At 36.3% G+C, this 27,547-nt stretch overlaps 2 protein-coding genes across 5 annotated transcripts in view; both read left to right on the top strand.

The window, feature by feature from the left end:
• The first annotated feature begins 692 nt into the window (after positions 1–692).
• Positions 693–14,481, top strand: LOC127787900 (RHOMBOID-like protein 1). Of its 2 annotated transcripts, XM_052315967.1 has the most exons (7): positions 693–1,160; positions 11,051–11,214; positions 11,683–11,709; positions 12,664–12,830; positions 12,934–13,193; positions 13,714–13,845; positions 14,131–14,481. In XM_052315967.1, the coding sequence occupies exons 1-6, from the start codon at positions 853–855 to the stop codon at positions 13,763–13,765; spliced, it is 978 nt and encodes a 325-aa protein (XP_052171927.1). In that variant the 5' UTR covers positions 693–852; the 3' UTR covers positions 13,766–13,845; positions 14,131–14,481. The 2 variants fall into 2 exon arrangements, with proteins under 2 accessions (XP_052171927.1, XP_052171928.1); XM_052315968.1 differs by lacking the exons at positions 11,683–11,709; positions 13,714–13,845; positions 14,131–14,481 and having other exon boundaries at positions 12,934–13,197.
• A 4,731-nt stretch (positions 14,482–19,212) lies between these two features.
• Positions 19,213–27,547, top strand: part of LOC127788776 (ribonuclease II, chloroplastic/mitochondrial) — a 50,739-nt gene continuing 42,404 nt past the window's right edge. For all 3 annotated transcript variants that reach the window (XM_052317386.1, XM_052317385.1, XM_052317387.1), the window contains exon 1: positions 19,213–19,567. In XM_052317386.1, the coding sequence (XP_052173346.1) occupies positions 19,296–19,567 (272 nt within the window). In that variant the 5' untranslated portion in view covers positions 19,213–19,295. The remainder of the gene's footprint in view (positions 19,568–27,547) is intronic.

The raw sequence follows: 27,547 nt of genomic DNA, 5'->3' as shown, positions 1-27,547 counted from the left end.
CATACGATTTTAGGGTATCAAGACTCATTATTAATTAAAATTTACTAAAAGGGAAAAATAAATTAAACCCATCTCAAAGACAAATTATTATTTAAAATTTTGTATTTCTTTAGTTACATGTTAATAACAAGGAAACTCAAACGAATCTTAGAAGAAATAATAAAGAAAACGACACTAAAGCTAAAGGGCAAAAAATAAAAAAAAAATCAAACTGCTTAAATAGTTATGATTTAATAATTTTAAAATTTACTTAGAATAATTTATTTGGAGGAATATCGATAAATCACCAAATTTACCATGAAAAAAAACTATGTTTTTTATAATTTAAAATTTGTATGTTGTTACAAATATATGGATTTTAATTTATTGTGAAATAATTAACAAATTCATAATTTTTGATGTAATAATTTAGATTAAAATCTTTGAAATAATCAAAACATTATTAACTTTTTACCTCACTCTTAATCAAAAATAAAAAATATGATTGATCTTGACATGTTTTTTAGTGGTTATTTTTAATTGTTATAGTTTAGACTTTTCAAATACTAAATTATATTTAGGTAATTTCAAATATATGTTAATTTAATTATAATTTAAAAAATAAACAAAATGGCAATAATAATTGAAGTTAAAAGCATTTCAAAGTCTTAATGCGCCCAAGGTAGCTTCTATTAGGGGGCAGAGAGAGAGAGATGACTTTTGTCTTTGGTATTGCGTGCTAAAGGGGTCAAGCTTTGTACCTTTGCCCCTTTCCTTGGCATTTCTTCAAACACCTCCGCTCCACGACTTCCCAACCTTTCCACACGACATGGCTCCTTTAAGAGCCCGAGTAAATTGCCGTCTGAGCTTGCCATGACTCCAGAACCGCTCCCGGAGGTTCAGATTCCGGTTAGCACGCGACGGGGCGACGGCAGCATGAGCCATCCGGTTATGGATGCGGAGATGCAGATTCGGCCAGTGTCCCCAGAAAGCAAGCGCTTAAAGAAATGGTTCCCAGGGTTGGTTCCTTCGTTTGCTGTAGCTAATGTTGTGTTGTTCGTAGTCACCATGGGCGTCAATGACTGTCCCAAGAACTCTGATTCGTGCAGTCTTCGGTTCTTAGGGAGGTTCGCTTTTCAGCCGTGGAAAGAAAACCCTCTTCTGGGCCCTTCAGCCTCCACGTAAGCTCTTCTTCGCCATCATATATAGGATTATACTTCGTTCTGTTGGTCTACAGTTCAATTTGATGAATGTTGGTGCCGTCTGTAAGTAAATTTAGTTAGACTGCTGTTGAACTTGAGGAATAGGTGATTTTGAGCCAAAGAAGATAGTAATTCATCCCTCTACGTCTACAATATTAACTGTTTATTCTGTTAATCTAGGAAAATAGTTAACAAATTATTATCGCTCGAACATAACAATAAATTTATTTACTGCAAACGTTGTTGTGAAGCCACTTAGGATCTGCAAGAAAAAGAACAATCGGGGCACATGACAGTCTTTGCATAAACACTTTGATAGAGAAGTGTAGAGGTTTGTGATACACATTTTTGGTATTTCGAGATAAACTAGGATTAGGACTTTTGTTGATCATGGCTATCCTTTACGAAATCCTCGGAGAGATTTTTGAATGTCAGAGTTATTATGTTTGCGCTTATTTGGGACTTTTCTAAGAAGGGGTTTGAATGCCAGTCTTTGGGAGGCTGGAGTCTTCCCAGGACCTCTTACAATTTTTGAGAGACTGTAGTCTACTTGAGACCTCTTACAGTCTTCGGGAGACTAGAGTTTTCTTGGGACCTCTTACGATGTTCGGGAGACTATTACGGGTTGTATTTGGGCTTTTTTCCTTTTAGTGAGCCTTTGCCCATGACACGTCAATTGCTCCCTACTATTTCATTCAAGTATCGGAGGGAAGAATAGACTATGCTATGGACTTCCCTTTTTAGGAAGATGTTTGAGGGGCCTTTTTCTCCTTTTGTCTTACATTTCTATCTAGTAGATCTTTCCACACAGGACTTTCATTTCTTTTTCATTTGACGGTTGTGATTTTTCTGGGATTTCTTCATCAGAAGGTCTGTTTTATTGATTCTATTGTCCATTTGTCTTCCAAGTTTTTCTATGAAGAGTACCTCAGTTAGTTGTTGAGAACTTTACCATTTAGGGCCATAAGGCTGATACGGTGGTTCCGATTTGGAACTATTGCCCAATTTTCAGTGTGGAGATTCTTCCAGCTTGGTTGAGTAAGCTATTAGGGCTCTTTTTACTCTCTTGTGTCCCTTCCTTCTCGAATTAGGGTTTGCTCCCCAATCTTTTGGGAGGACTTTGTTTTGTCAAAGGATTCTTGTACTTTATTCCTTTTTAGTGGGTTGTCATTGATCATCCACATGTGTTTAAGGCAAGTCACAAATGACCCTTGGACGTTTAGCGAGTCTTTGTTTTCAACTATGTGTGCCCAGGGCAAAACCTTGGTTCGCAATCCTTAAGCATCTTAGCTGGTCTTCATTATTCTAGATCATTCTTTCGCTTTCATTGCTTCTTTTTTTTTTTTTTTTTTCTGGATTATCCTCGATCATTTTCACGCTTTTTGCATCTCTGGCTTTTGGTTATTCTATATCATTCTTACGCTTTTATCGCTTTTGTTTCTGGGTTATCCCTGATCATTTTCAAGCTTTTTGTGTCTTTGTCTCTTGGTTACTTTAGATCATTTTTACGCATTTATCGCTTTTGATTATAGATTATTCTAGATTGTTCTCATGCTTTTGCTTTTTTGACTTTTTAATATGGTCTCACACATTTTGCGCTTTTGATGCTAGGTTTTTCCTCTATCATTATCACGCGTTTTGTGTTTATAATACTAGTTTTGTCTTAGATCATTCTCACGCTTTTTGCGTTTTTCATGCTAGGTTGGCTTGTTTGCTGAAGCTTTGGCCTTTTTCTTGCATTCATTGTCCTAAGAAACAAAATATGCAAAAAGGAAAGTGCAATAGGGTAAAATTCATTTTATTTAGGCATTATATATTGAATGACAAATATAACTGTTAACACCCTTAATCTTGCTTATGATACTTCAGTGCAGCGTATTCAAGTGTTTTGATTTCTTTTGAGGGCTTCAAGCATTTGAACGGCAAAACATGCTTCTCGGATTCATGTTTCATTGGATTAATAAGAACTTTTGTTCTGTTCTTGCTCTTCTTACCTAGAGTTATGGCCCCTACCTCTAGGGTAGTTTGTCTGTTCATCCCTCTGAGTTTCAACTCATGACATTTGTCTGTGGAGTGCCCATGAGTATCATGGAACTGATAGAAAGCATCACTTTTCTTTCTTAGAGGTTTGTTAGTCTTGCTTAGGAAATTTAATAAGTTATGACGCTTCAATGACTGCCAATATAACGAATAGGGGCTCTATAAGCAAAGCATTGCTTTTGAATTGGAGTTGTGGAGGACCGTTAGGTTTTTTGGTTTTTTCCTCTCTTTCACTCATCTCCTCATCAAGATATTTTTCTTTCTATTTTCTATCTCGTTTTTCTTGTTCACCGACTATTTGCATTATTTTGGCATGTAATATGCACTCATTACCCCATATGAATAAATCGGCTAATGATATTGGTTGTTTTAAGGCGAGGGATTTGTGCAAAGGTATTAATCTTGTCCCTTGAAGCATTGTCGTGACTGCTTTTTCAATGGCAATTAATGATGAATGCCTTAGTGATTTCTCTCCTTAATTGGTTGAATAAGGAGATAGACCTTTTTGTTAAGCTATTGAACCATGTAGGAGCATGATCTATTAAAGTTAAAGAGAAGGCTTGACACATAATAGTGTCTTCCTAGCCATGCAACATCATCACAGACTCGTAATTTTGTATGTGGTCACAGGTGTCTCCCTTTCCTGTGTAAGAGTTGATTTGAGGCACTTTGAACTTGGGGGGAAGAGGTTTCTCCTTAATTTCTGTAGTGAAGGGAATTTTTCTTCTATGTGGGTCTTCCTCCATGGTTTCCGGTTGTCACATTCTTAGGGTTACCTAGGGTTGTGATTGGAATTAAGGGAAGAAATTAGAATGTTAGAATTGAAGGAGGCGAAGAAATTAGCAAAAAAGGGAGAGAGAATTAGAGAAGAAAAGAGTGAGGGATAGAGAGAATTAGGAAGATAGAATTTTCATTTCATTACACATGATGCCTATCCTCTTCATAGGCTTAGCTAGCTGTTAACTGATTTCCTAACAGCACTCATGTGCTCTTAACAACTTGCTAACAACTTGCAAAATATCTTCTAAGAAACTATTATAACCTTATTACAATATTGCCCCTCTATTGCTCTTAGGGTGCCATGGTCGGGGCTGCGAAGCGTGGCTCCAACCTGCTGGCATGGGCGCCGGGGTGATGGAGTGTGGTGGTATGTTATGATCCATTGCAAGGTATAAGACTTGTCCCACATCGAGAATTATGGGCTCTTGTTGTGGGGTTTATAACCTCTTGGGTACCCTTCTCTCAACAGTTAGCTTTTGAGGGTGAGTTATACCTGAGGGTTGTAACAGTGGTATTAGAGTCGGCCCCATGGCTCCAACCTGCTGGCATGACCATGGCCGAGGCTGCGGAGTGTGGCTCCAACCTGCCGGCTTGGGCGCCAGGGCTGCGGAGTGTGGTGGTATGTTATAGTCTATTACAAGGTATGGGACTTGTTCCACATTGGGAAGTATGGGATCTTGGTGTGGGGTTTATAACCTCTTTGGCACCTTCCCCTCAATAGCTAGTTTTTGAGGGCGAGTTCTATCCAAGGGTTGTAGCACCAGTTTCCTTTGTTCTAAGACCTATTCCACTATTCTTTTCATGTCTTTGGCTTCTCGAGCAGTGAGATTGGATTGATTTGGTTGAAGTTTAGGTGTTATTCTTGTTGTGGTACTTTCCAAACCTCATGATATTTTTCCTCCCCTCTCTAGATCATAGTTGCTCGAGGTTGATTTGGATAGTCTTGCGAGATAGTCTCCCGCGGTTCATCATGACATGATGTCTCTCGGGGAGGGGCCAAGTCTCCTAAGAAGTTCTCTCAGAGACCCCTCACCAAGAGAGTTTCCCTATTGTCTTCCCATAGGTCTCTATGGTTGTCTGTCTCTCCCATACTCCTTCTAGTCTATTGGAGTCCTCTTTTAGTCTTCTAGAGAAGTGTTTGCTTGTGTATTGTATTCTCGCATGGTGGCAGCATGTAATCTTGTAGGATGGGAGGAAGTGGAGTGTGCGGGAGAGTGTTCTGAAGAAGGTAGCCATCTCCTGGAGAGCTTTGGTGCTCTTTTCATGGTGTCACTTCAAAGCTTCATACTCGTTGAGAGGGATAGTTTGAGGGACCATCCTAGAAGCTCCGGGTGCCTCAGATGGAACAACCTCCTAGAGTTTGGGATTAGGGGGGCTATCGACATTAGAACCCTCTTCCTTGTGCCTATTACCTGTGACTTGAGATATTGTGTAAACCATTTTTATTTCTTTAGGCTTTTTGAATGTTTCCCATAGATGAGACCAATTGTTGTCACTTGAATTCAACACTAAATTTATTTTTTGGGAATGTTGTTGTCAAGCCGCTTAGGATCTGCAAGAAAAAGAACAATTAGAGAGCGCATGGCAATCACTGTGCAAACACTCATATGGTTAAGTCAAAATCCTGAGAATGCTTAAACAAGTTGCAGAGCTTTTAAATTAGTATTAGTGGCGTACCTTTTTTGGAATGATGACTTATCTATTTATAGAGGAGTGTGGAGGTTCGTGATAAGCATTCCTAGTATTTTGAGATCAACTAGGATTAGGACTTTTGTTGATCAGGTCTATCCTTTACAGAATTCTTGGAGGGATTTTCTGATGTTAGAGTTATCATGTTCACACTTCGTTCGAAACTTTTCAAAGAGGGGGTTTGTAAAGCTAGTCTTCGGGAGACTAGAGTCTTCCTAGGACCTTTTACAATCTCTGGGAGATTGGAATCTACCTAGGATCTCTTACAGTCTCCGGGAGATTGAGTCAAATCATGACCTCTTACTGTCTTCGGGAGAATGGAGTCCAACCGGGACCTTTTATGGTCTTCGAGAGATTGAGTCTAACCCAGACCGCTTAAGGTCTTCAAGAGACTGGAGTCTACTCGAGACCTTTTATAGTTTTTGGGAGACTAGAGTCTTCTTAGGACTTCTTACGATCTCCAAGGGACTATTGTGGGTTGCATTTGGCCTTTTTGCCTTTTAGTAGGCCTTTGCCCATGATACTTCACAAACAAAAGTTGTTTTTACTAACTAAGCAATGCCATTTTGTTTATTCTTCACAGTTATAGCATCCATTCACAAATTTTGGCAGTCTTAAATGGAAAAATCTTTAAATCCAAAAAAAAAAGGGGAAAATCTTCAATCATGGCCGACATGCTAATATTGTCAATTTGGATATTGTACACTTAAGTCAACTGTTATATCCTAGTTGTTCCTGACATGAATCATCTTTGCTGTATTTTTTTTTTTCTTTCTTTTTTCTTCTTTTGTTATAGCTTCAGTTGGTTTACGTGATTTGATGTCCTTTCTTGGAATCCTCCACTACCATTGTCTCAATCTAGATGTTAGACTCTTGTCCTCACAGACTATTGGTTCTACAATTATTGGGTTCCATTAACAAGAGTGGGTGTGTATTTTCAGACGATGTTATTATGTTATCTTTTAAATGTGTTTTGTTTTAACTTCACCCATTTTTGTCTTGCGATCTTTGTCATGCATATACCTTGATATTTCCACATCAGCAAGAGTTATTTCTGGGGTGCTTTCTCTTAACTATCTAGCAGTCATTTACATTGATTTTTTCTGGGTTGAGAGCTTGAGAGAACCTTCTGTTGATATAATCATTGTAACACTTCACTTTTTTAGGCGTGTTATAACTTAAGATAATTTTGGGATAGTAAACTTTTTTCTTTCAAAATTAATGCTAAATTATATCATTCCTTATATCCATCCCAAAATTTTCATACATATATCTCGAAAGAGAATCATCATAAATATCAAATGCGGAAGTTAGAATCGAACCTTAACTTTAACATTAACCAATAATAAGGTTATACATCATTATTCCTCAAAACGTTCAGAATTCAAAGTAGCAAAACTTAAATACATGGGCTACATAACATTTAATCATTACATCATGCACTTTGCTAAGTGCTATTTCATGCCTCTTCATTCTCGTTTCTGCTACAATCTCCATCTGGAACGTTTGAATATTTCAGGGACAAAGCCCAAGTTAGATGATGAATCATCTAAATAAGGGAACAATAAACATATTTTGTGCATAGATGCAAAATGTCATTTTCCTTTTCATTTCGGTTTGACCCGACCATACCTTAATGTTACTCCCCATTTTTATGGCTTCCTGCAATATGCTGAGGTGTATGGGTGCACCCTTGGAAGAGCAGCGGTACCGACCCGTACTCTCAAACCCTTATGCGAATGTATGATCAATAATATCATCGTATACATATGCACATTTCATCATAGCATATAAATGCAATCTACATGAATATATTCACATCAAGACATGACAACATGATAAAATCATTTATTTAAAATTAAGTTTTGGGTCGAACCACTTACAAGCCAAACTTCTTTCATGAAACTAAATTCAGTTGAGTAGTACCACTTATCTCGAACGTATCTCATAACATCTTAATTCTCGTGCCAGGCTTCTAACGAACTCAATTCGAAACATCAACATTCCTTGGCTAGCAGATTTATTGAAAGATATCAATATTCTAATTTTCTCATAATTTTTCTCTAATTTTCTCCATTTCTCCTCAATAAATCCAAACTAAATATTTCTCTATAACAATTCGTAAAATAACTTTCCTAATTTTCTGAAATTTTCTAAGAAATTTTACTCATCTTAACTTAGCATCTCAGGTTTCCTTAGTATGCGTGCCCTGATCTTGAAACACGTGCTTGAATAATTTTCTGACCTCGGGCATGCTCCTCATGCCTCAAATTAATTTCTAAAATTTTTGAAGATTTTTTCATATTTTTTCTATTTTTCTTCATTTTCTTTTCTTTTTTTTTTCTTTTTTTCTTCTTTCTTCTCCCTCCCTGCTTCCTCTTCCAGCGCACGAACATGCTGGTTGTCGCCTTCGCCGGCCTCGCCGCCCACCACTGCTACCTGCTAGCCGCCACTGTGGCCCCTCTCCTGCTCGCTGTTCGATTCTATGACTACCGCACAACAGCTTTGTTGCTGCTGCTATGGTATATATATATATATATATATATAATAAAGCAAGAAGGTTTTTGAAAATGTCTCAAGAGAGACATTTCAATGGCTGTGATTAATTTCTAATACATTTGATGGTTGAGATTAAAAATTTTCCCACCCACAGCTCAACCAAAACCATCCCGTCCCCCCTCATTGCCTTTCTCTCACAGACCCACCCACCTACTCCCTCACTCATTGTCTCTCTCTTTCTCTCTCTCACATACCCCTACCCATGCCATCCCCCCCCCCCCCCCAACACACACATACGCATACATATATACACACACATAGGTACACACACACACACACCCACACCCACCTGCCCACAATGGCCGACCCTCTCTCTCTATACATATATACACACGGATACGCATACATATATATACACACACAGGCACATACATACACACACACACACATACCCACCCACCCACAATGGTTGACCCTCTCTCTCTCTATATATATATACAAAGCAAGCAGTGGGCGAGGGAGTTGAAGTTTCTCTCTCTATATACATATATATAGATATATACAGAGCAAGCAGTGGTCGATTACAGCGGCGATGGAGCCTAAAGCAGCGAGCGGCCAGAGGTGGGCTCGTAGTGGAAAGCTGATGCTGCGGTTGGGTGCGGCAGTCGGATGCGGCAACGCTTGGCAGCCAAAAGTAGCAGGGTCGAACGGTGATGGCGGTCAGTGCGCGTAGGCAGAGGCGCGGGAGCTGGCCTGCGGCAGCGAACGACTGATGGCGGTTGTGGCGTGGCGACCGAGGACGATCAGCAGATACGACGTTGTCCGCAACGGCGACCAGCGGAGGCTAGGCCAGCAGGTGGCCAGTGCTGTGCGTGGTCGGCAGCTATGTGTTGTAGGAAGAAGAAGCAGAAGGAAGAAGAAGGGAGAAGGAGAAAAAAAAATACTGAAAAAATAGGGAAAAGGGAGAAAATGTCAACAAATTTTAAAAAAATTGAAAAAAATTCTGAAAATCAATTTGGGTCTCGAGGAGCATGCCAAAGGCTCGAAAATGGGACCCTTGGAGCCCCCGACCACCAGCGGTTGGGACTCCAAAATTTTTTTAAATTTTTAATTTTTAAAAATTTATATAAAATTTTTAAATATCAATACTTAATTTTATTTGAAATAAATTAAATAAAAAAACACCAAAATGTAATTTTTTTATACCAAGGTCGGGGACTCTATTTTTAAATTTTAATTTTCAACAATGTAATGTTTTAATACTTAATTTTTGAAAATTTTTAAATAAAAAAACACCAACTGTGTAAGTTTTAATGTATAAGAATTTGACATAGATAATTCAATTCCAAAAGAAATAAAAATCTTTTTTTAAAATCATTGATGATCAAATGTTGTTTTTAATGTAAAACTTTATTCAAAATAAGAAGTTTAATTTAAAATTTAATATTTTTATCTTTAAGTGTTGAATCTTTTTGACTTAAAGAAATATGAAATTGGTTAATCTATCCTATTGAGTTACTTAAAGATGCAAATATTCAAAAATAATTTATTTATTTAATTCTTTTTTTATTTTATTAATTCTATTTTTTATTTTAGGCACAATAATTTTTTTAAATTAAAATAATATAAAAATCAAAAAGTTTCCGATCACGCATGGTCGGAGAACCCAAGGTTCTCCAACCCCGAACTGGGGTTCCCCCCAGTTGATGGCCGCAACCATGGCAGCTGGCGGCGGTTGATATGTATTGTTTGATATTTAATTTTTAATTTAATTTGTTCAAATTATAGAGCACTTACTGATGTAATTTTTTATATAGATTTAGTAATTTTTTTATTATAAAACGTTAAAAACAAATATACAATAATTTTAATTTCCGTTTTTTGTTCAATGTTTATAATTTTTTTTTTTTACTTGCTCTTATATTTTGATTTGCAATATTATTGAATCTTATATTATAAATCTTAAATGTTTGTTTCTTATTTGAGTTTTGTAGAGCGTTTAATACAAGTAAAATTATTATAACATAATACGTATAAATTATAACTGCATTTTAATCTTAATATTATTTACACCGTGCCTTTAGGCATGGGTATACGCTAGTATCTATATATTACACTATGATGCAAAGAGAAATTAGACTTTTCAACCCAAATTTCATCCTATTGGGAAATTCTCTGATTACAATTACATCCTTGAACATCAAATTAATTGATGTTACGATACCGAAAATCCAAAATTAATAACTTAAAATCTTACTTGATATGGACGATTTCGCCTTTGCATCCTCATGGGACCTTTGTTTCATTTCGAAACCACTTTAGATTGATCGTTACGAAAAATTGTAGTCTTCTCAGGGTTTCGTTGACTTCCCGAGAGTCCCCTACGATGATTCGATTTTTCAGTCTAAATCAAAGCTGTACCAAAAACTATCTCGATTCTGATTTCTTTTAATACCATAAATCCTATCTGGAGATGCTCATCATGACCATATCATTTTCCTTAGATAATTACACTCTGGAACACTCCCTGTTGTTGATTTGGTACTGATAACCGTAAGAAATTATACTTAAGCCCAACATCTTTTGATAATTTCACCTATGGCTCAAGTTAAGATTACTCTTGAACCCTTTAGAAAATCTAGGATATTACAATCATCTTGTACAGATGATTTTGAATGCTTTTGACCATACTGGTGTAATCAGGATATCTAATTATGTGTAGTGTATTGGATCCTCTGCTATTAGAACATATGCAATAAGCTTTGACTCGTATCTTTCCATTCCATTTGTACATTAATATAAGGTGGTGAAGAATGGTTGATGTTATTGTTAAGCCGCCTTTTCAATGATTTTATCTTTAGGCTACAGAAGATGGGGGCATTAGATGTGAGTGAAGGGGTCCACAGACACCAGGGATGGCGTCTTATCACTTGTATTTGGCTGCACGCTGGAGTTCTTCATTTACTAGGCAATATGTTGAGTCTTTTAGTAATTGGCATTCGACTTGAGCAAGAATTTGGTTCTGGTATGTATTGCATCTTATGCCTTTTTAGCATCACTATTTTATATAACTACATTTTATTCTGTGTATTTTCCTAACATCATACTTTCATCACTATGCATGGTTTAGTAACTAAAATACGAGTCATCATGAAGTAGTAATGGTAGATGGAAGAGTTGTCACTGCATGATCTTTGGAGAGTTTGCTAACACACTGGATGCATGATAAAGACTTTTGTTGAATCCATGAAATCATAGCAGCACTCAGTTTTAAGCCTACAAGCACACAGTTCAGACCTAAGTTGTTCTTTCCTTAGCAGTGCTCAGTTATAAGTAGATACTTTCAAAGTTGTCTTCACGTTGATAACATTATTGATGTATTTTTCTTTCTTTTTTTTCTAAATTGGGTTTCATCTCCAACATACTATATCTGTATTTCTTTCACTTCTAGAGTCTCATTAAATTTTCATGTCCTTATTCTTTTCTTGAACAGATGTCGGGTTTTCACCTCCTTTTTTAGGTTAGAATCTTGTCTTGCTCAGATATTTCTTTTATTGAACACTGCTTCTATTTTGCTGTATTGTTTGATCAGTTTAATAGAAAATAAATTAAATGATTTATTTAAAAGTTGGGTCTGCATGGTGGAATTTAGTTCTTGGTTCCATAAGGCTAAGCTGCCAGGAATAGCTAATTCAAAGTTATGAAACATTTTTCCAGTTTCTTTTTTGGTAATATCCAAAAGTGCTGTATGACTTGGGAGGATGTTAATTTTCACCTACACTTCAATCTTATTTTTGACATTTTGTTTGAAATGGCATTACTTCTCAACTATTGAGTTGTAATTGATGTTATTGTATTTGAAAATTCATCACAAGGAGAGCATTGTTTTCATGAAATTCTACAATAATTGTTTATCTGTAAGTCTGTGATCCTTGTAGTGTCATTTGACAATTGTGCATTGGTTGCTTTAAAACCAGAAATTTTACAGATGCCGTACTTCTTTTTCTTTTTGATTGTTGACTTATTATTTAACATGATCACCATCCCCATCTCATTCCATTTCTGCCTAGCCAGAATTTTCATCAGACTCTGTTTTGGCTAGTCATGATGGCTATTGTGGTATATCCTCTGATCTGTCTATATTCTGGGATCTGGGTATGTCAACTACTATAAACTTAAGATACTTTGGTCAGAAATATTTTTAAATCCATTTCTATCTGTTGAGACATGTAATAAATTAACTTATATTGTGATCGCTCTCCATAGTGGTTAATTACAAGTTTTTGTACATGTTTAGTTTGGTCTGCAAGATACATATTGGAACTAGTTTGACCATTCTGGAGTTCCTTTCTGCTCCACTTCAGGGGCTCATTATAGTATAAATTCTTCTCTTCTTCTTCAGTATGCTACTGACTGTGTCAAAGTTGTGTAGTTATGTTAAACTTGTGTCTTTCTTGCATTGCCTTTTTTGCAGTGCGGATAGGGTTGCTATATCTGATCTCTGGTTTTGCTGGGAGTGTGTTGTCAGCACTCTTTATTATCCAATCTAATATCTCAGTTGGTGCTTCTGGGGCACTTTTTGGATTATTAGGAGGCATGCTTTCGGAATTAATAACCAATTGGACCATATATGTTAATAAGGTGTCGTCTGCTCTCTAAGTATTAGCTTTCGATATAAGAGCATGGTATTTGTAACTCTCTTGGTTAAGCCTCCTCATCTTACAACCCCCATTTCTGTTTCCAGGTAGCAGGACTATTGACCCTAGTGGTTGTCATTGTGATCAATCTAGCATTGGGGATCCTCCCCCATGTGGACAGTTTCGCTCATATTGGAGGGTTTATTTCTGGATTTCTTCTTGGGTTTGTGTTTTTGATCCGCCCCTGGTTTGGATGGGTTAGCCAACAATATATCCTCCCTGGATATTCCTCTGCTTCAACCAAACCTAAATTCAAGATATACCAGATCATATTGTGGATGCTTTCTGTAATCCTTCTTATTGTTGGGTAAGCTTGAATCATTGTCTGATTTTTCACTTTGATCTTCTTTCTCTTTCTAAATCAGACAAGTACTTGAGTCTGTTGACTTGCTGTCCATGGTCTCGACTCTCGACAAGTAATGTAGATGAAGTTGCATAGTTCTAGCTTACTTTGTTATTCACATCCAACTTTATTCTCTATTAATCCATGAAACCTGCTGCTCTTTTTAACTTGTTTCTATTATGTCCAACTTGTCTTATCAAAATTTATTTGGCACTAATATTGGGAAATAATTTAAACAATTCCCAACTCCAAATTAGAAAATCATGAACGGTAACCCACATGCAAAGGTTGTTGCTTGGTTTTCCCTTTTTTGAATGACACATGATATACCTTCATCCATGTCCTGGACGACAATCAAATCATTCATTCCCTTAATTCTCCAGTTTTCTTTACTTTAATTGAGATGTTACCCTAAATATCCTTGAAAATTTGCTAGTTTTGAGTTTATCACCTAATTGACTTAGACCCCATTTTGTTTTAACAGGTTTACGGTCGGCTTAGTTGTGCTTTTCCACAAAGTTGATCCATTGACGTGAATGATCACTGTTGTTGATGCCATTATTGGAGTTTTGTTGTTACTCAAAGGAGCCGTGATAGACAGGCTGTATCCTGCTTGGTAAGTAGGGCTAATGCTCCTATAGTTTCCCACTGATACGTTTCTTTCTGTAATACCAATAGAAACCTTTAAAAGTTACTATTAGTCACGGTAATGTGGAGTCTGATTAACTCGTGCTGTCTTGGGATGTTATGTTGTTCCAATATTTGGAATAACTGAAAGCTATGTTCACATTGCTTCTCTTTCCTTTTATTATTGTTTTGAGTAGGAAAGCACCTTCCTTATTTTGTCTTGTATTATCTGCACGAAGTTGGTGCATTAACTCGATTAATGCTGTTCTTGCAGTCTGATCAAATCGGCAACCTGCTAACCTAACGTGCTAGGGCACCGGCCACGGCCAGAGTGATCCGAGGGCTATGCTATGCACTCAGCTTAGCCATAACTAATTCCAACGTTTTAAGTTTACTTCCATCAGCGCTGTCCATCTGTTTTTAGTTTTTACTAGGGTTCTTCTTGTAAATTGACCTTCATTACTGAAATTGTACCTATTAAATAAGATAAGTAAGGGGGTATTAGTATAATTAATTTTAAATACACATGTATATATATATATGTTTGTACTGTACATTTGTGAGTAATATACACAATTTGTTTTATTCACATAATTGTAGCCAATTCATTCACACAATTTTTTATATGGAATATTGCAATCGCATTATTTTGATGGCCTCTGTGGACCAAAATTTTATTAGCAACGCCAAGCTCACTAGTTGAAATGTCTCTGGGTTCGAGGGTGCGGTGTGGCTTGACACAAAATTACCCTATTCCATCTATCATTTGCAAAGCAGCAGAATTTGTGCAGGCATGTCTCTCTTCTTCTTTATTTTTGCCAAAATCTTTAGATTGGGATTTTAGGGGCATTCAAGGCCTTATATCAATCTTGCTTAACTTGTTCCTTCAGGCAAGATATACTTGCCAACCTTATTTGAGATTTATGACATTAGATATACCCACAGTATTATTTAAGAGTTTTGGTAATACCTTATTAGATTTTTATTTTAGTATTATTAAAACTTTTATCTTTAAACACGAAAAAATATGATAATAGATCATGTAAAATTTAAAGAGATATCTTATGAACTCGTGAGATTTGAATTTAAGGTCTTAAAAATTACTAGCGCAAGTTCTTACCATTAAATTTGTATATAATTACGAAAGATATGAAAGGAATTTTAAAACATTAAATTCACTCCCTAATTATAGAATATTTTGGATCAATTTGTAAGTTCATCAAACTGCTTAATTTGGTGGTGGTTTTATTTTATTTTATAGTTAATTCCTATCTATCACATTTAGGGTCGTAATATTTTTTAATTTTTAATTATAATTTTATAATAAAATATACTTTAATATTTTATATTTTAAAAAATAATAGCATTCAATTAAAACAAAAAATTAAAAATATATTTTTTTATTCATATTATAAAATTCTCGTTAGAGATTTAATCCTTTAATAGAAAATTAAAGAAAAAATTAAAAACTATTTTTTGGCCGTTTAATCTTCAAAACATTTTCCCACATTTCACTAAAATTTTTAAGGAAAATGTGTAAAAATATAAAATAGTTATAGAATGAGCTGAAATTGAGAAATAAATATGTAAAATTAGGAGTGTCTAATTTTTAATTTTAACGAAAAATAATTGGAAAAAAGAAACGCATTTAGCATTAATATGTAGTTTCCTTGTGCTAGGTCATTTATGTCTACTCTTCATATAAAATTTTGTACGATCATGACTTATGATCCATGAGGTGATAAATGTGTGGACTATGCTATAGGTATTTTATGGGCTACACAATATATTATAAATGACAAAAATACCTTTTGTGTCTCATCGCCTCACCTCACTACGTCTCGTGCTACCTCACCACCTTTGTAACGACGTGTTAAAGGGTCTAGGCGTTTTTGAGTATTTTATTTTGGGCTCAAAATTTTTGTTTTAATTAATTGAGAATTGAATTTTTTTTTTATGGAATAAAATGTAAGTGGAAATAAGAATGTGATAACCCATCCAAATGGGATTAAAAAATGTGGGAAAAGTCCAAATGAATTGGGGCATTGAGTTGTGTTTAGAATTTTAATTATATTATGAATGGAGTTAGATGTTGAAAATTATTTGGGCCAGTGAGTTGGGCCATGGAATGGCCCACGGCATGGGCTGAATCCAATTGAGAAATGAGATTTGAAATTTTTAAAAGAAAATCATAATAAATTAAATTGATCAGCAAATGTCAATAGTGTCATTGGACTTTCGTTTGACTGTTGTTAGGGTAAGGGGCGGTCAAGTAATTTTTCATGAGATGCAGGGGGCAGACCTGCAGCCCTCCCTTTATCCCCTTTGTTACGCCGAGGATTTCCTCCTTGGTGTATCATTTATGGCGTCCAACTTTCTTCTTGTCCTCTCTCTTTCTTAGACTACTTCTTCTTATTCAGCATTCTTCTTCTTCATCGCTATTCATTCATTGCTGCTACGTTGTTGTTGTTTTTCTCCTTCTTCATTACTGTAGTGGAGTAAGTTAAGTGGAAGAGGCTGGTGATGTTCTTCTTGGATTTCTTCTTCTTTTTAGTCAAGTTCTTCTCGCACTTCCACTTATTTTCAATGCGAGCTCTCTTATATGTATATATTCTGTATTTCAATGCAAGCTTCCTTGATTTTCTACTTCTTCCTTAACTTTCTGCAAGTTCCCTTATGTTCCTTGATATTGCAAACTATCGCTTATTGTGTCACCTCGTTGTTAGTGTTTTTCACTGTGTCTATTTTGTGTATAAATTCCCTAGTTACTGTGAAGTCCATTTGATATCTCAAGCGAGGTTTGATTCACCCTAACAAATGTCCCTTGTCCATCCAAATGCCTCTTTTATATATATATGTGTGTGTGTGTGTTTTGTGTTTGAATGTAAAATGCTAAGTCACCATTCGCATGATTTCATTGAGGTATTTGGAGGTTTCGCACAAATAATAAAAGCTCAACTTAAAATATATGTTGTTCGCCTATATATGAGACCCACTTGTAAATACACATATACGCACATGCGTAACGAGTTGTTACCCCTCACTAATTTGTAAAGCTTTATTCGAGCAATGCCCTATCTAGCCAATGCGCAACATATTTATGCTTAAACAGTCGTTCGAGTGCCTTGATTTGTTCGGCCAACCCACCTATATATATATGCACATACAGTTGCATTTATGTTCCAGCGAACTCTTTCCAAGCTCCTCCTTCCAGTTCTTTCCGCGAGCTCTTTCCGAGCTTTCTCCGTAAGCTTTTGGCTGCAAGTCCTTTCCTCAAACTCATGACCTTAAGCTCTTCCGAGCTCTCTCCGTAAGCCGCGAACTCATGACCTCGAGCTCTTCCCATAAGCCTTAACTGCAGGCTCTCCCGAGCTCTTTTCGTAAGCTTCTGCCAGCGATCTCATCCCGAGCTCTTCCCATAAGCCCTTGATTGCAAGCCTCTGCTCACACCCCATCCATTTTCATTTTCTTTAATTTATATTTTATCTCTCATTTACTTTAATACATAAATGTAAATAAGAAAGTACCCCCTATTTGGTTTTAATAAAAATATCAAAAAAATCAAAATCCTAACAATAAAAAAATAGAATTTTGGTTTTAATACAAACTTTCACTTACGATTTTACCACCCTCGAAATACATAGCTTCTGTTTCTCAAAAAATTCATCGAAATACATAGCTTTTGTTTCTCAAAAAATTCATTAAAAATCATTCTTACAACAATGAATGTTAGTTATCAAAATACCGGGAGTTGGTTTTTTAAAATGAAGACATTTACAAAAATATGTTCTAGTTGGTCCTTTGCCTTAGAAAAATTTTAGATTTATTTTGACCGGCATTTTCGCGTGGTATGATTATTCTGATTGCATGGGTATTAATCATGAATTTGAGCCATGAGCACGAATGCAAGTAAATGTATACTGTCACTGGTTAAATGAAATCACAACAATCGTATGATGGGAAAAAAATTAGTTATTAAATTTATAATACTCCTCAGTTGGTGAATCGAGATTTAATATTAAATAGCATCTCTAAACAATTATTCATGTGTTATAAATTATATCAAGTATTTCTGTGTCATAAATTACATCCTGAATATGGTAAACGTTATGAAGTAATATATGTTGAATTTATCGGATGATGAAAAAATACCTGGTATGGGTAAATAATGTTGAAAGTATGAATATCGCGGTAACAAGAATTTAAATACATGTGGTTGGCAAATGTATACACGATGCATACATGTACATGTTATATATATATATATATGTTTTGTGCACCTATTATTTTACACGAAGAGAGAAATGGTAGCCTAGAGCACCTGGCGCGGGACAAGGTGGCCATAGCTTAGCAAGTTGGTTCCATATTTATTTGTGAGGTTTTATTGAAATTATGCACTTTTTCATGCATCGATTTATGGCTTGAGAGACGGGAAGAGTGATATTGATAATGAAATGATGCACTCTTGCATGTGTTGAATGATGGCTTGCGAGCCTGTGATAATTGATAATGACATTGAAAGTTTATGCACATTTGCATAGTGATACATGGTGACATGATATTTTAAGTTGAATGATAAATTCATGAATTATGAATCTTGTATATAATTGTGGAGTCATTTATTATTCTTTTTGGTGTCATCGCATTCTTGGATCCTATATATTGTTTATTGTTTCGCAAACTTGTTGAGTCTTGTGGCTCACTTGATCTTTTTTGCCATTCTAAGTAAAGGAAAGTTTGTTATTGGGGACAAGTCTAGTAGGACTACAGTTTAGAGATAGTGGTGTACGGAGACGTGTTTTAACTTCAAAGATTCTACTTAGTGATTTGGTGAGGATTATAGTGATAAGGATTTATTATGTTATTGGCATTTAAGCCTCAAATTATTTTGTATGGCCATCGAGTCTAGAGTCATGGAATATTGAAAATATAGTTAAATCTTATTTAAATTTCTATTGCTATAAATGAAATGAGTTGTTATTTGAGTTCAGTTTTGTTCTATATCATATTTGTAATGATATTCTTTCAAGTATCCTATGTTAAGCGAGAATATTCGGAAACGAGCCTTACAATCTTAGATGGGGGGTATGTTAGTCATGTGACTCACCGCTTCATGTTGTCTCACTGACTCACTTTATTATTTTAGATGAGGGGTATTTTAGATATTTTATCTATGTTATATAGTCTATGGTGTAATTTATGGAGTATCAATAATATTTTTCTAAATGTGTTTTAAGTGTTTATAATTATATATTTTTAAAACGCAAATAAAATATGTTTAAAAAAAAAAAAAAAAAACAAGGGAACTCAAATTTCAAGCGTTATCAATATCAGAAGACACAACCGCCATCGCCTCAGAGATTGCCCAAATCGCTTCGCTCCTCTCTCTCTCTCTGTATGGTCACCGCCACTTTCCACCTCTAGTCCTTGCACGCGACCATGGCGGTTCGAGCGATGAACACCTACTCAATCTTCCGCTCCGTTCCTTCTCCGCCTCTAGCTGCTCTCGGATCCTGCCTCCACCACTTCACAGCGTCCCAGTGGCGCCCGCACGCCAAAATCGGGTTTCGGCTTCCGAATTTCAGGTCCGGCCAGGCCGGCCTCCTCGGTTATGGCAGTGTTCGGAGCTATTCATCAGAGAGCCTCGTGGAATCTGTCATGGAAGAGCTGGGTTCCTTACGCAAACGGAAGAGAATTTGTGCGAGTGCCAAGTATGTTTTAGTTTCACCTTTTGTTTTTTCTGCATACATTTTGCATGCAATACAGAAAAGCAAACACGAAGACGCGAATTTGGCAGTGGAATTCATTTCGCAAGTAAAACGTGCGGTGTGGGAGAACAATCTTTGGTTTTGAATACTCGTAATTTTGGGTAACTAGGTCTATCTGTTCTAAAGAAGTGATGTTTTCTACTAGAAAAAGGTTCTTGGTGCTCAGTTAGAATTTGATGTCCGTTTCCTTCTTGATGCTAGCTTCGAAGTGTAAAAATGATGGCGAGGAACTTTAAATCTCCTTCGTAAGTGAATGCATTTGAGCCCAAACAATTAGCACAAAGGTGGTTGAAAGTATGACATGACTGTGGAGTTTCTGTGTCTTAAAAGCTGCCCGAGGGCTATTTTTCAGTAGACAAAATTGCTATTCGTGAAGACTATTCTGTTCTGACGCAGAGGATTTACTCTTAGCTGTCTAAAATACATTTAACATGAAATTTGTTCATGACTACCTAACTACACTTAATGCTTAAAATTAGAATAGAACTCAAAATAAAAATATCACAAACAACAACAAATCATTAATTCCACTAGATGGGGTAAGTTACAGGAATTCTAGCTATCCGACGATTTCTATCAATGACAATATTCTTTGCAAGACCATTATATCCTGTCATATTTGATCATTTTCCATATGTTTGTTATGCGCCTATGGTTATAAAGGCAGGGGCTTAAGTAGTGTGAAGGCAGTTATAAGCCTTGCTGAAATAAGTAGGCAGTTGTAATATTTGAATTTGGCAACCTTTTGGCGCCGTTCCTCGAGCGATGGATCAGTATAAAACTAACTGATCCCGCTCCCTTTTGAGGTATCCTTGAATACAATTTGATTCTCATCTTTCCCGCCTCAACTCTCTCTCTCCCTCCCTCCCTCTCTTATTCTCCACTTCCTCCCTTCAACCCCTCTCAATTCTCCCAAATTCAGAGGAGAATTCCCCTTGTTAGATCCACGAGTCTGACAATGGTCTTTAGCCATCCTCTACTTCTTTCACTGCAAGCTTCTTTCTTTACATCCACTTTCTTTACAAATGCGTCAATTGGTTTTCTTTTGATAGGTTTAAACCATCTTAATTGTGTCCATGACTCCAACCTTATTGCATATAATCTGGTTTCTAGTCTTATTTGTTTATTTTCTTGTGTAGTCACATATCCGCTTATGTTTATATTTCGTGTATGTTGGCATTTAATTGCCTAGCATTTTGAGTTATGCAACAATGCTGGTCTTATGGTCATCTATTGATTATCTTTTTTAAGCTTTAAAGGGATTTTACCATTGTAGAAAATGCTAAAAGTGCTTCTCCACTTTAATCATTCTACCTTGATTGTATGAGTAACATTCTCACTAATCATTCTTTTTTTTTTGAATAACTGATCCAAGTTATGTGGACTAATCTTTTTCTAGGAATAACTTGATGTTCAAGTTTTACCACGACATCTTTCCACTTCTATTTTTACTGAACTTGTATGTCATATATTTTATTTTTGACTCGGGCAACTTGAAAATTGGATTATAAGGTGGTCCTCCATAATTCAAGCTTAATATTCATTCATTTTACCTCATCCACTAAGACAATATTGCCTACAAATAATATACATGACATGTCTTTTTGGATGCACTTTTTGAGTTCATTCATCACAAACCAATTGTCATCAAGAAGGCCTTAGTAAGCCAGTATCTCTTTTATAAGTCCTAGCACATATTTCAGCTTGATGATACATGTATATGTAATCCAAACTCCTTTCTTCATCTAAAATCATTTATAAAACTTTTCTGGAAACTTTGATAAGAATGCAAGAAATAACATGTGAGAATGTAATATTCCATTAAAGTTAAAAATAAAAATTGTAAGATACTTTAAACCAACTTTATCGCATGAGACAAAATGTTGGGCAGTAAAACACCAACATTGCAAAATATGAGTGTTATAGAGATGAAGATGTTAAAATAGATGTGTGGCTACACAAGAAAATATAAAATAAGGTTATTCATAATAAGGTTAGAGTGACTTCTAGTGAAGATAAGAAGTGAGATACAATTAAAATGGTTTGGTCATGTGAGAAGAAGACCAATAAGGCTTTTTGTGAGGAAAGTGGATGCAATGGAAGTATGGAAAAAGTATTTAATAAAAGAGATAGTGAGATTAAGGCTATAGATTGAAATGACTAGCAAGTTAAGATCCATGTAGCCCATTGCACCTAGTGAGATTAAGGCTCAATATCTTCTTCTTGTTATTTTTTTAATTTGACATGTATATGAAGAGTAAACATCAATCAAACGACACCACAAAAAATTACCATGAGCTAGAATTCATGTAGCCAACCATAGATAGTTAGATTAAGGCTCAGTAGTTGGTTGCTGTTTTAATCTTTAATTTGATGTTCGTATGAAAAGTAAAAAAAGGTAAAAATCAATTATACAATGCCACAAAAATTACACAAGGGAATTTATAGTGTTGGGTGCCAACTGCACCTACGCCCACTTTATAATGCCTAATGAACCGTGTGTTCTACCATTAATCCACTAAGGTTTTCTACTCCAAGTTCACCTCAGAAACTTTTATAGATTACAAATTTACCATCACCCCTAAATTTTGTATACAAGTTCATATATATCTGTTGATTCTCGTAGGATACACAAAGGAAAGGATAAGGAAGGTTGACTAATTATCCGTTCTAGGATTTGAAGCTGATCTAATCTTTGGTTTTTAGAAATTGCTAAAAACAGTTTAAGATACTTTCTTAATTCTAGTTTAGGATACTTTCCTAAACTTTGTATAGGCAATCTTTCCTAGTTTTAACTATTGTAATCTTTCTTATGTTATAATTCCTCAACCCTATAATTAGGGTTCTATTGTTGTGTGTAAGACATTGTTGTTAAATCGAGATTTGAATCGAATCGTAAGATTCTGTACACATTCTCAATTTCAACTATAAATAATATATATCCATAGAAAATAAATAATGTGCCTATCATGATCAATTCTTTTAAATATAAATAGATAAATAATACTTCTAAATATATTTGCTAAGTTTAAAATTATACCAAAAGGCAAAAATATATTCATGTTGCCTTTAAATTCAAATTGCACCAAACCAAACCACTTTCAAAATAACAAGCTAGGAAAAAAAAAAAAAAAAACTACAACTATTTGGCTACCATTAAACTCCATTGTCCATAATCTTCACTAGTTATCAATCATCTTCATCTTCAAGTTCAAGAGCATCAACATCTTCATCATCTTATTTGTCTTCAAACATAGCTAAATCAAACGAATGGTTTAGTGAATAAGAACCAAAGATTACCAGTCTTCATACCATTCCTATTCTAAGCTATCATCTATCCACAGGGCCTTTCTTACCAGTCTTCATACCATTCCTATCCCTAAATTTTTTCTGAAGCTATAGGGAATAAGAATTGGAAGGATGCCATGGAAGTTGAGATGACAGCCCTATAAAAAAATCAGACGTGAGATTTGGTGCAATTGCTTAAGAGAAAACATTCGGTGGGTTGTAAATAGGTGTATACCGTAAAGTACAAGTCTGATGGGTCATTAGATCAATACAAGGCAAGATTAGTGGCCAAGAGATATACACAAGTATATGGGGTGGATTACTTAGACACCTTTGCACCAGTGGCAAAGCTGAATACAGTTAGGGTGCTTCTCTCTTTAGCTATTGACCTACACTAGCTATTGCATCAATTTGCTGTAAAAAATGCATTTTTGCATGGGGATCTATAGGAGGAAGTATACATGGAAGTGCCACCAGGGTATGGTCCAACCACACAAGAACCGGTAATATGCAAACTAAAGAAAGCCTTGTATGGACTGGAATAGTCCCCAAGGGCTTGGTTCGACAAATTTACAAGTGTGATGCTCAGCATGGGATATAGGCAAAGCCAAGGAGATCATACCCTATTCATCCATCCATCACTCGGCCACAGGGGGAGTGATAGTGCTTATTTTATACATGGATGACATTGTTGTCACCAAAAATAATGAGGAGGGCATGAATTTGAGAATTTGAGATTAAAGACTTGGAGAAATTGAAATATTTTTTGGGAATAGAAGTAGCTCGTTCAAAAGAGGGCATCTTTATTTCTTAGCAAAAGTATGTAGTGGATCTCGTAAATGGAACTGGGTTGCTAGGTTGCAAAGCAGTTGAAACTCCCATTTAACCAAATCATAAGCTAGGAGAGACTTTGGAAGATAATATGGTTGACAAGGGAGCTTACCAAAGGTTGGTTGGAAAGTTGATATATCTGGTTCATCCTTGGCCAAACATAGCCTATGCTGTAGGAGTAGTCAGCTAGTTTATGCATAACCCAAAGGAGACTCATCTCAGGCTCGTATATTGGATTCTACATTATTTGAAAGGAACACCTGGGAACGACATTTTATTCAAGAAATAAGAAGCCATGTTACTAGAAGCTTACATAGATGCTGACTATGCAGGATCTGTTGTAGATAGAAGGTTAACATTCGGCTATTGTACCTTGTTGGGGGGTAATTTGGTAACATGGAGAAGCAAAAAACAGAATGTGGTTGTTCGGTCAAGTGCAGAGGCTGAATTTAGGTCTATGGCTCTAGGGATGTGTGAACTACTGTGGTTAAAGATATTATTAGATGATCTTAAGATTGAATGGACAACACCTATGAAACTTTACTGTGATAACAAGTCAACAATTAGTATCGCACATAATCCAGTTCAACATGATAGAACAATGTATGTTGAAGTGGATAGCCATTTCATAAAGGAGAAATTGGACAGTGGATTGATTTGTACTCCCTATATTTCCTCAAGTGATCAACTAGCAGATATGCTAACCAAGGGACTTCCTGCAGTCGTGTTCAAAAGAATGATGAGCAAGATTGGGATGCATGATATCCACTCCCAATCTTGAGGGGGAGTGTCAGCGATGAAGGATCAGATCTTGTCTCTACTCTTGGACAAGATCAAATCAGTGTTGATTGATGGTAATGATTATATGTATTTCCTAAATAAAGAGTGTATCTTCTAGATCAAGATTGATAATTTTATGGTTGTATATTTCCATAAGTTGTTGTATCCTAAAAGCTGTATAGGTTTCCTAATCTAGGTTTAGAAACTTTCTTAAATCAATTTTCAGCAACATCCTAATCTAAAGAGGAAGTTTGTGTATAAATCAGATTCACCCGTGAGAGGGGAATAAGATCAAAGAGAAGCATTTTTCCAAGTCCTTCTTAACACCTTTATTGTTCAAAGAATTAGACGTTTGTCACAACCCTAGGGTTTAGCTAGGGTCTAGGAAGAAAATTGGAAGAATTCAGGAGAGAAACAGAGAAGAATTGGAGGGAGAGATAGAACTGTAACAGAGAGAATTGGGGGGAAAGAGAGGAAGAATTGAGGGAGAGATTGGAGAATTAAGAGAGAATAGAATTTTAATTCATTCGTTAACATCAACATGATCCCCCACTTCCTACAAGTAGCCTTTTATAGGCATCGGCTAGCATCTAACTAAAAGTATATTCTAGAATAACAACCCCATGTGTTGTAACAGAATTGCAAACTAGCTCCTAACCAACAATGGGGACTACTTACAATCTTGCCCCTCTAATTTCCTTTGGGTTGTGACAATCCCCCCTCCTTGAAAGGTTTCTTGTCCCCAAGAAACTTATAGCTGCTTACCCTGTTTTTCATCCACTTCCAGCCTTCACAATCTGATTTCTTCTTTGCCTTTTTCTTGTTCTTTTCTCGTATTTCCCTTTTCATTTGCTTTCTCTTTTCTTTTTCTTCAACCATAACAGTACCATGATTTGCTGTAACACTAAGTTCAACCATCCACCTCTTCACTATTACCCTTGAAAATGGCTCCAATTGAGCTGTCATTCCTGTAACCATATCATTTCCAATCATAGGAGGGAATTCAAACTTCTTTGCAAGCAACCCATTGTCCATTACTTCCCAACTCTTCTAGCTGCAACATGTCACGTACCTAGGGTTCGTGATAGGTTAGAAGAGGAATTGGGGAAGAAATCAAAATTAAAGGAAGGGGGAAAATCAGTAGAAAGAGGGAGAGATATTAAGAGGAAAGAGGGGAGAAATAGTAGGGAGAAACCAGAGGGAGAAGGGAGAGAATTGTAGAGAGAATCAGAATTTCATTAATCAATTCATGCCTATCTTCTCCTCTTACAATTGGGCCTTTATATAGGTATAGTAGCTAGTTAACTAATTTCTAATAACCTCCTAACAACACCCATGTGCTTCTAACAACTTGTAAGAATATCCTAACAACCCATTATAATCCTATTACAATAATACCCTTTTATTATTCCTTGGGTCATGACAATTCCCCCCTCCTTGAAAGAGTTCTTGTCCCCAAGAACTTATAACAATTTAGCCATTGCTCCTCAACCAATACCAACTCTCTCTAGCTTGGTTGTTCTTTCTTTTATCATTTCCTTTCTAGGTCGCTTCTTCTTTGTTCTTGGATACTCCTCAGCTAAAACAAAAATGATAATCAGTGCAATCAAAGCTGCATCTTCCTCCAAGGAGCGGCATACCATTTCTCGTGGGTTGGTGATAGCTACCAATTTAAGATAGCTTGTACCCATAGATTGAGGATCCAATATGATGCCAAATCCAGTCAATATATCCTCATCTAGTGCCTTCATTGAATTTAGCTGTTTCTGGTCACAGGCAACAGCTGAAACTTGCAGTCCTTTAGCCTTCAATTGTTGTTGCTCCTCAACCTCAAAATTTACAGCAACATTGTGGCACATTTTAGGATCAGTTCTACACACCTTCATAACATTGGAAGATATTTTAGCTACAAGTAGGCCATCTTCATAGCAGTTCTCATCATCAATCTGATTTGTAGATTGATTCTCAACACAATTTTTAGCTTCTTTCTCTTGCAAAATTTGGCCTAAATTGTTGTCTTTATAACATCTCTTTGCTTCTTCAGAATTATTAGTCACCCTTGACAAGTTTTCTTCAGTTCCAGCCAATGGTTCTTTAGTCCCAACATGATTTATCGCTTGTTTAATAACTGAATTTTCATCCACTTGAGGAGACAAATTTCCAACATTAAGCTTGGTAGCTTGCAGATCTCCATTATCAACTGATCCAGGCTTCCCATCTGGTTTAAAATCATCTGGCAGCTCATCATTTTGGTTGGATGGGGCAGAATTTTCACTGCGGTGTTCACCACGCTCCTGGTTCCGCCTTTCCTTCATTTCTGATTCATGCTCCAACTCTTCCATAAAATGATCAATGCTCATTGCTTCCTTGTTTGCTCTTTCTTTCAGCTTCTCCTCCGGCTGCTCCATTTTTAAGAATTCCTCTTTGTTAAAACTTCCGTGATAATCATCGAAGTATTCAATGAGAAAGTTGCAATGATACTTCTTGATTAGTATCATTGCAAACTCCTGTAACTTCTCGCGGAATATACGGCCAAATTCCTCGCACTCTTCATGAATCCCACTGCTTGTTCCTTTGTCCTTGTTGCTGCCAACTGAAAATGCAGCCTTCTTTGGCTGCCATTGAGGCTCCATTCTAGCTGAAAATAAAGCATTCTTTTGTTGCAATTTAGGGCTCATCTGCTCCATGTATGCACTGCTCCCAATGGCCTCACGATCAGGTCGTCCCCCCGAAAATGCAGCACCCTTCTGCTGCGACTGAGACTCCAATGTCCTCGTGCTTGCACTACTGCCCCTAGCAAACTTCTCACGAGCATGACAACTCGAAGGCCAATAAACAGGCGCTTTGTACATCCTAAATCCCTCACTTCTCTTCAGTATGTACCTCACAACAGTCGCCTTTGAAGCTGATCCAAGAGGCGGCAATTAATTGCAGGTTCTAGAGTTGCCTAGAGCTACCAATTTTCCTGACTCGCCTGCTGCAAGTAGTCTCTATACTTGCTGGAATCGTGTCGGTGACGCAGAC

This window comes from Diospyros lotus, chromosome 13 (assembly GCF_014633365.1).
Source record: "Diospyros lotus cultivar Yz01 chromosome 13, ASM1463336v1, whole genome shotgun sequence".
In the NCBI taxonomy this organism is placed as follows: domain Eukaryota; kingdom Viridiplantae; phylum Streptophyta; class Magnoliopsida; order Ericales; family Ebenaceae; genus Diospyros; species Diospyros lotus.
This window is presented reverse-complemented; position numbering and strand designations above follow the sequence as displayed.

Coding starts and splice junctions, on each gene's coding strand:
- LOC127787900 (XM_052315967.1), top strand. CDS start 853: ATGACTCCAGAACCGCTCCCGGAGGTTCAGATTCCGGTTAGCACGCGA. Junction 11,215..11,682: donor TGAGCAAGAATTTGGTTCTG/GTATGTATTGCA, acceptor TTTCTTGAACAG/ATGTCGGGTTTTCACCTCCT. Junction 13,194..13,713: donor GTAATCCTTCTTATTGTTGG/GTAAGCTTGAAT, acceptor TTGTTTTAACAG/GTTTACGGTCGGCTTAGTTG.